Below are 9,009 nucleotides of genomic sequence, written 5' to 3'. Positions count from 1 at the left end.
GTCTTTGAAACCCTTGCAACCGAGAGGATTGTGTGCAGCACTAATTGAGCGCTTTTAAAATAATGCTTTATTTTGAAAACGACCGCCGGAAGTATATTGTCCACATGACACCAGGAACAGACGCGTGTAATCTGACAGTCGTGAGAGTATTTTTCCCTCAGAAATCTATCTCAGTTTATTGTAAAATATCTTAAAGGCAACTGGTATGATTTATGGAGCTATTCGTTATTTATTGCAATTATGAGTCGCCGTGTAATGTTTTAAAATGGCAGCGTGATGTATGCCTGAGACTGGGCGAAGACTGCCATAGTTTGTCCATTGAGTGAGAGCCTGGGCAGCGTCACGTTAATTGCACAGTTCGTTGACCTGTTCAAACTAAAAAAAAGAAGCACAAAGTCGCCTGTGAAATGTCTTCGTCGCCATTCTTACCTCTGGTCATCAATGGCCTCATGTCAGCTCTCGGCTGCTTGGCCACGTTGAAGCTAATTCCCACTTTCAAGGACCATTTCATCTCAGCCAGATTGTACGGGATGGACCTCAACAAATTAACAAAAAAACAAGTGTAAGTAGCCTTTTATTGTATTCAGGACGAATGAGGAAAACGTTTAATATCTTTGGCTTTTTTTAGGCCAGAATCCCAAGGTGTCATCAGTGGGACAGTTTTCCTCATCATCCTCTTCTGCTTCATCCCAGTGCCTTTCCTCACTTGCTTTGTTGGAGACCAGTGCAATGGCTTCCCACACAATGAGGTCATTTACGAGCACACGACGTTCAGCAGTGCAAAGTAACCAAGTACAATTCCTGTATTTTTTTTTTTACTTCAGTTTGTACAGCTGATTGGCGCGCTGCTCGCCATCTGTTGCATGATCTTCCTGGGTTTCGCCGATGACGTGCTCAATCTACGATGGAGGCACAAACTCCTGCTTCCTACTATGGCTTCCCTGCCACTTCTAATGGTCTATTTCACTAATTTTGGCAACACTGTCATCCTGGTGCCTAAACCATTCAGGGCACTGCTTGGGGTGCATCTGGATCTTGGTGAGTCGAGTCATCAGTCACATTATTTGGTAGATCACACACATTGAGAGATATAGTAGTGCATTTGTTAAAAAAGAGACAAAAATCTAAAGCCTACATTTTAACTCAGAAAGACAATAATACTCAGAAAGGCTTATCGCAGTTGATTGATTAATAACACATTGATTTTATGTATCTTTTTTTGATAGGTATCCTTTACTACGTCTACATGGGCATGCTGGCGGTCTTCTGCACAAATGCCATCAACATCCTAGCTGGTATTAACGGCATTGAATCCGGTCAAGCTCTCTTCATCTCCGCCTCCATCATCATCTTCAACCTGCTGGAGCTCGGAGGTTTGTTGCTGTTCATCCATTTCCCCCTGCAAAAGTCGATTTGATTCTGTGTATCTTTCCTATGGATGCCATGTAATCAATATTTGTTCATTTCAAGGGGATTACCACGACGACCATGTTTTTTCTCTCTACTTCATGATGCCATTTTTCTTCACTACATTAGCTCTTTTTTACCACAACTGGTATGTGAAACCTCATATCCGACATAGTTGGTTTGATTTAAGAATACAATTTACAATATTACAATATATAATCTTTTTTTTTTTTTTTACAGGTACCCCTCATCCGTGTTTGTGGGCGACACTTTTTGCTACTTTGCCGGGATGACTTTTGCTGTTGTGGGCATCCTGGGACACTTCAGTAAAACAATGCTGTTATTCTTCATTCCTCAAGTGGTCAATTTTCTCTATTCCCTGCCACAACTTTTCCGTATCATCCCATGTCCAAGACACAGACTTCCTAGGTTACTGTCTTTTAATCATACCAAAATGTACATACAGTAAAGTCTCGTTATATCGATATCGGATATATCGATAGTCCCGGTTATATCGATACTATTTCTATGCACGCACGGAGAAAATTACATGCAAACAGGGTCGGATATATCGATAGTCCCGGTTATATCGATATTTTTTCGGACTCCCTTGAATATCGATATAACGAGACTTTACTGTATTTTATATAATGTCTATTTCATTTTATACCCCTGATCCATTTCTTTCTTTTCATAAAATGCTCATGTTAGGTTGAATCCCGACACGGGCAAACTGGGGATGAGTTACTCTAAATTCAAAAGCAAGGACCTTTCCAAACTAGGACATCTCATTCTGCAGGTTAGTTCGATATTAAAGCTCATATGTAAGAGCTTTATTGTGTTGACTTTATTTGTTGTGGTTGCAAGTATTGCAGTACAGTGATACCTCGGTTTACGAACCCCTTGGCTTACGAACTTTTTGGTTTACGAACGTTAAATTTATGACAATTTTACCTTGGCATACAAACTATTTTTCAGGATACACACGGAGCTGCCACAATGAGTGATGTGTCGTTCGCGAACGAGCCCGTTCTCCTAAAAGAAAATGGCAGCCGGCTTGTTTTGGTCCTCTATTCCCCGCCCCCAGTCATCGGTTAAAGACACGTGATTGGTCAAGAAAGCAGCAGTGAGGGAAGGTGGTTTAAACATTAAAGAGACAGGTAGACGACAGAGAGAGAGTGAGCAAATGGATAGAAAACTGTGACATTTGGACTTGTTTCTACTTTGATAGTTCAAAGGCAGTGTAGACAGTAAGGTTAAAATTCCCATCAATCAGGCTCCACAAATAACCCGCACTAGCCATCAGTTCAATTTGAAATGAAAAGACAAGCAAGGGAACCAGCTATGAATGATGTTTCTTGTGTGTCTGCTTGCATCTATTGCTGTTGCAATATCACAACTTCCAAGATCCGACCCAGAGCTCCTTGACACACTTTATGCAAAAAGCTATCCATTCCATCAAGCCATCAATGACCATCACAAAGCTAAATAAAACAACGTTATTATATAGTACAGTTTATTTCTTTAACTATAATACCATAGCACATTTATTATACATTAAATAAGGTATATATTGTGTAGTTTTAAGGCTTAGAAAATTAGAAAGTAGAAAATTATGTTTTATGGGGACCTGGGAACGGATTATTCTCATTTTAATGGTTTCCTATGGGAAATTAATTTTTGGGATACACACTTTTTGACTTACACACTGTGGGAACCAATTAAGTTTGTAAGCCAAGTTATCACTGTACTAGATTGTGTTGTTTTTTTGGGGGGGGGGGGGGGCTTGTACTTAAACATCAAAGACTATATGGAGTAAGTCGTTAAGATTTCACAACTGTCCATGTTGTGATGTTACTGTTGTGTTTATTATTTTGCTTTATGTGAAGCGCTTTGTGACAGCGCCATCAACGGGTTTGTAGTGTCAAAGCATATACCGTTAAATGAAATGACAGGCTTTCACCTGCTATTTTTGTGTTTGTCAATTTTTGTATTCAATATAAAATTAAAAAAAAATGCTTCATTGGCAGGTTGCTGAGTTATTGAAGCTCCTGGAAGTGCGCAGAGGCAAAGAAGATGATGATGAATTTATTGAGTGTAACAACATGACCATAATTAACCTTGTGTTAAAATTCCTTGGTCCCACCCACGAGAGGAATCTCACCACCATTATGCTCTTATTGCAGGTAAAAAAAAAATAAAAATCACCGAAATGTCCTCTCAAAATAATGTAATGTTTTCACTTTTTCGGTGCAGGTGATAGGAAGCGCATTGGCTTTTGGGATCCGTTACCATCTAGTGCGCCTCTTCTATGACGTCTAGAGGATGACAGAACAACTCACATTTATGGAACAATTTTTTTACAGGCTCATTTTTGTGCCTTTTCAAATATTCTATTACCTCATTTGTTTGATATTGATCCTCGGCCTCAATGCGTGGCGAAGACCAGCTGGCAAGGTGACTTTAATCGGCTTGAATATGTTGCCGTCATACAAATACATAGCATAATTTATTCATTGCGTAATCCTTATTACCACTTGAAATGTGCAGCCATGTTTGATCCATTTTGATCATTCTTTCCACCCAAAACAGTATATTTTTATACTGGGTTTATAAAGCCTGCATTGAGAGTGATTTAATCCCCTGAAGAAACCAACATCATGCATTATGAACTTTGAATGAAATTCAGTTTTAACATATTTATCATGCAGTAGTACATATTCACTTTAATCACATTGTGGGGATGTAAATAAACAGGATTTTAAATCGATAATCCATTTTAAGGAAAATTCAAATGCCACGACAGCTAATTTAACGCATGATTTTCGGGCAAGGAAATATGTGACCACTGGTGTATTATAAGAAAATACCCTCATACACTTGGGAAAACTCAACATTATTAAGTTACTGTTGAAAGCTAATGATCATCTCTTGTCTAATTATGTAATTTTTTTTGTCAAAAAGCACTGGACTGCTGTTATTTACATACAGAATGTACTGGTAACTGCAAATGTGACGCAGGCAATTGTAAATATAGTTGGCACAAATTGTAAAATAAAGGCCGGGATACACAATAAGTGTCTGTAGCATTTCTTCCTTTCTTTTCAACATTTTAAAATAATAATAGTGAAATTAAGAACTACTACTTTTACTACTTCTACTACTACTACTAATAATAATAGTAATAATGAATATTCGCAATTTTTTTCCTCCACTGTTTTATTTGGCCACAAGGGCACCAAACCTTGTTCGATCTAGCGCCAACCAACAATCCAATAAATGATTTTGACATACGGATTGAGCCTTTAAAGTATTGTGGTAGTGTTTAATGTCAGAAAAAGAGGTAATAAATCGAAAATTATTTTTCCGCGTGGTTGATTTTCACGCATTAACAGTAAACTGGCAAAAAATACCGATAGTGTTTTGTTACAGCGGAACTTTAAAATACTGTCATGTTCGCGCAGGACTATTCAAATCGCTGCACGCCTCGTTATAAACACCCGGTCCTGGATGTTTAGAGCATTTTTGTGCTATTCACGCAGCTAGAAGCTACACAGGTATTTTTATGTCGCCATTAGTTTCAATAAATGTTCTTTGTTTCCGTTTCTTCTCTGTGTTTCAGAATGGACCGAGTGTTCTAACGAAAATGTGACAATATTACAAGAATTACAACGCATTCAAGCTTGGGAATTATTATTATTTGTATTCAAACGAACTATTCAAGAAAATGCCTCCAAATAAACGACTACAGAAAAAAACGCTGGAATTACAATGCGAGTGGGGTTCGTGTCAGGAGTCGTTTAGTCAAATGGAAAAATTTTGCCAGCATGTGGACGTTCACTTGACTGCTATGAACATGGCGGTGGAGGATGAAGATGAACCAGATGGTGAGTTGAAAGCTGGTTTTGTGTTTTTACTCTATTCACTGACTCGTTGACTGCTTGGGTATGGAAAATTACAGTTAATCTTGTGTATCATCATTTTGACAGAGAGAGGAAATTAACCACACATAACTAAAATGGTATTTTCTTAACAGGGGAGAGAAACTGTCTTTGGAGACAATGCGGTTTCTACTCTGTGGAGAGCCCTGAAGAGTTCCGGCGACATGTTTTCTTTCACTGTAACCATACCAAACTGAAACAGTTGGGTCAGCAGGTTCTTAGTGGCCAGCCAGAAATCGGCACGTGCGCCATCGGCTCCCAGAACCGCAACATTGTACCTGAAATCCCGGACAATTTTACCTGCTTGTGGGAGGACTGTGAGGTATGCTTAGAGAAACCTTTTCAAAATGTCCTTTATCATCCAATATGTGGAAAATCTCACAAAAACATACATACAATTTTAAAATGTCACAGCTTGTCTTGTGTATATGTGTTAAAGCAACCACCTTATGAGAATCCAGAATGGTTCTACAGACACGTCGAGCTTCACAGCTTGTCGATAGACATTCCAGCAGGGGACTGCGATTTCCCTGTACGCTGCGGATGGAAGGGTAATTCATCTCATCTCATTATGATAGCTCAGAAATGGTCGTTGTTTCTGTTTAGGACAAATAGCATTGCAAGTTCCTTTTCTTTTTTTAATTGCATAGATTGCGAAGCTACCGTCAAAGGCCGTCCTAAATTGCGGGAGCATTTGCGAAGACACACCCAGGAGAAAGTGGTAGCCTGTCCGGATTGCGGAGGGATGTACGCCAATAACACCAAGTTTTTTGATCACATCATTCGACAGAGTGCGATGGAAGGTGAAAATAAAGAGACACAGGACAGGCAAAGCTGTTCATGGGGTTTTTACTTTTGTATGCTTTGATTTCTGTTTGCGCTAGGCCAACGATTCCAATGTTCCCATTGTTCCAAACGCTTTGCAACAGAGAGATTGCTCAGAGATCATATGAGAACACACGGTGAGTTACAGTATGTCGCCGGTAGTTCATCGGTTTGATATCCTTTTCATCATTATGTCATTGTCATTTCAAAACAAAATTAATATTCCCTGCAATGCGAGTCATGTTCATCTTTGCTTTGTTGTAGTGAGCCACTACAAGTGCCCGTTGTGTGACATGACGTGTCCTTCGCCTTCGGCGATGCGCAACCATATTAAGTTCCGCCATAGCAACGAGAGGCCGTATGTCTGTGAATTTTGTGAATACAGGTACTGCAAAGTTGCACTTGCCCCCCTACCACCACCCAAAAAAAAACATAAAATATTATAATGGTTCTTTGTTTGTAGTTGCAAGAATCTGGTGGACTTGCGTAAACATTTGGACAGTCACAGGATAGAACCCGGTTACCGCTGTGATGTTTCTGACTGCACTTTCACCTCACGCACTTTTAGTACCATGAAGAATCACCACAAAAAAGAACATGAAGTAAGTAAGCATCCGTCCGATGAATTTTTCCTATTACCATACAATGAAATGTTCCTATTGCTATCCAATGAAATTTACCAATTGCCATCCAATGATTTTTTTTCCTATTGCCCTCTGATGAATTTTTACTTTTGACATCCGCTGATTTTTTTCTTATTGCCATCCGATGAAATTTTCCTATTTGCCGTCCGATGAAATTTTCCTATTTGCCGTCCAATGGAATTTTCCTATTTGCCGTCCAATGGAATTATCCTATTTCCCATCCATTGGAATTTTCCTATTTGCCATCCAGTGGAATTTTCCTATTTCCCATCCAATGGAATTATCCTATTTCCCATCCAATGGAATTATCCTACTTCCCATACATTGGAATTTTCCCATTTGCCATCCAATGGAATTTTCCTATTTGCCATCCAATGGAATTTTCATACTTGCCATCCAATGGAATTTTCCCATTGCCATCCAATGAAATTTTCGTATTTGCCACCCAATGAAAATTTCCTATTTGCCACCCAATAAAAATTTCCTATTTGCCACCCAATAAAAAATTCCTATTAACCACCCAATTAATATTTCCTATTTGACGTCCAATAAAAAAAATATTTTGCCATCCAATTAAATTTCCCATTTGCCATCCAATGAATTTTTCCTATTGCATGTTGATTTAAATTTGAATTCATTTTTCCCCTTTTTAACAAAACCATTTTCAAAATTGAAATGCCATACAGATGTCTCCGATTTTTTTTTTCTTTCATACGGAGTGTATTTTATTCATAGTCATTTAGCGTTCTAAAATATGAATTTTTAAAATTATGTTCTCTCACTATTGAGGCCCTTTCACCGATGACGGATGAACCTTGATGAACTGTCACTGCAAATCACTTTTGACGCGATTGCCGATGATATTCACTCTGAAATTGTCTTTGCTCAGGGAAATTTTATAGCTCGCTACAAGTGCCACGTGTGCGATCAGTGCTTCACCAGAGGCAATAACCTCACCGTCCACCTGCACAAGAAACACCATTTCAAATGGCCATCCGGACACCCGCGTTTCAGGTACACGACAGCCAAACTAAAAAGCCGCAATTTCCTATTGACCAGCCCACTCACCGTTTCCAGATACAAGGAACACGAAGATGGTTTCTTACGTCTGCAACTGATCCGTTACGAGAGTGTAGAGCTAACCGAGCAGCTGATGCGAGAGCGGCAACGCGGGCGCGACGGCGAGGGCGACCGATCCCCCGCGGCCGGTCCTTCGGAGACGCAGTTCGAGCTGAGGGGGCTGCTGCTGGAGGAGCAGAAGACGGTAGCGCCGGCCGTCACTTGCGAGGAGGGTGGTCAGGAAGAGAGCATCTTGTTCTGCATCCTCACCGGAGGTTTGACGCAGGGCGCGGACAACACAGTCATACTGCAGTATCAGGATGCTGCTCAAGAACAAGACACGCAAACGGTTTGACCTCTTGGACCACTCGGGTAATCCGGATGTGAGTACTGTGTTGCCTTGAGATACAAGTCTGCTGGGTAATGTTCTTGCTTTGATTTGCGAGTGTAAATTTGAGATACAGGATAACGAGTTTTGGTGACCAATTGTTGGAATGCTTCCTTTAGCATCATGCTAACAATGAATTAAAAAAACCTCCATAAATGGGCTAATTATTAGCATCGATGTTGGCATTTTTGCAATGGATTTTCAAACACAAATGTGCTCGCGGAACGAATTGTATCTCAAGGCGCCATGTTTGTATCTCAAGGTCTGTTGATGCTGTCACAAGGTCAGCATCTTGACACTGTTTTGTTTTTAGCGCAGTAGATAGATTCAATGAACAATAAAATGTGAGCATATAGTTTAATTATTTTTTCGTCAAACTAATAGGCCTATATTAGGCAATTGACCCCCCTGCCCACTTTCCCAAACACCTATCTTGCTTGCCAGCATCATGGACAACCATTTCTTTGGTAATTATGTATGTACAATTATACCTTGAATTCGTCCAAGGCGTCCTACCTCCTAGATTGTAGCCTCACAAGAGTTGCGTGATCATTTTTTCCCGGAAATGAAGGCGGCATTGATGACGGATAAAGACCAATGTGGTATGTGATGACCCCCCCCCCGCCCAAACCCCTCCTCACCATTGTCATGAGCATGTACTGTATCCAGAACCTAAATTAAAATGCAGTTTCAACTATTTTGTTGTCAAATATTTGCTTCATCCATTCATATTCGTTACCGGTTA

General features: G+C 39.9%; 2 protein-coding genes across 3 annotated transcripts; both read left to right on the top strand.

Annotated features, from left to right (window-relative positions):
* Positions 1–16: 16 nt before the first annotated feature.
* Positions 17–4,484, top strand: dpagt1 (dolichyl-phosphate N-acetylglucosaminephosphotransferase 1). Its single transcript, XM_089017192.1, has 9 exons — positions 17–562; positions 629–749; positions 825–1,038; positions 1,227–1,373; positions 1,471–1,555; positions 1,648–1,836; positions 2,119–2,206; positions 3,438–3,593; positions 3,664–4,484. The coding sequence occupies exons 1-9, from the start codon at positions 408–410 to the stop codon at positions 3,727–3,729; spliced, it is 1,221 nt and encodes a 406-aa protein (XP_088873318.1). The 5' UTR covers positions 17–407; the 3' UTR covers positions 3,730–4,484.
* A 412-nt stretch (positions 4,485–4,896) lies between these two features.
* On the top strand, positions 4,897–8,904 carry hinfp (histone H4 transcription factor). Of its 2 annotated transcripts, XM_089017213.1 has the most exons (10): positions 4,897–5,294; positions 5,444–5,670; positions 5,788–5,899; positions 5,999–6,151; positions 6,233–6,310; positions 6,438–6,558; positions 6,637–6,775; positions 7,707–7,831; positions 7,895–8,081; positions 8,163–8,904. In XM_089017213.1, the coding sequence occupies exons 1-10, from the start codon at positions 5,135–5,137 to the stop codon at positions 8,229–8,231; spliced, it is 1,371 nt and encodes a 456-aa protein (XP_088873339.1). In that variant the 5' UTR covers positions 4,897–5,134; the 3' UTR covers positions 8,232–8,904. The 2 variants fall into 2 exon arrangements, with proteins under 2 accessions (XP_088873339.1, XP_088873338.1); XM_089017212.1 differs by having other exon boundaries at positions 7,895–8,904.
* The last annotated feature ends 105 nt before the right edge of the window (positions 8,905–9,009 follow it).

Source organism: Hippocampus bargibanti, linkage group LG16, assembly GCF_051943395.1.
Source record: "Hippocampus bargibanti isolate YZ-2025 linkage group LG16, ASM5194339v1, whole genome shotgun sequence".
NCBI lineage: Eukaryota > Metazoa > Chordata > Actinopteri > Syngnathiformes > Syngnathidae > Hippocampus > Hippocampus bargibanti.
Note: the sequence above shows the minus strand (reverse complement) of the source record. Positions and strands in the feature narration are given on the sequence as shown.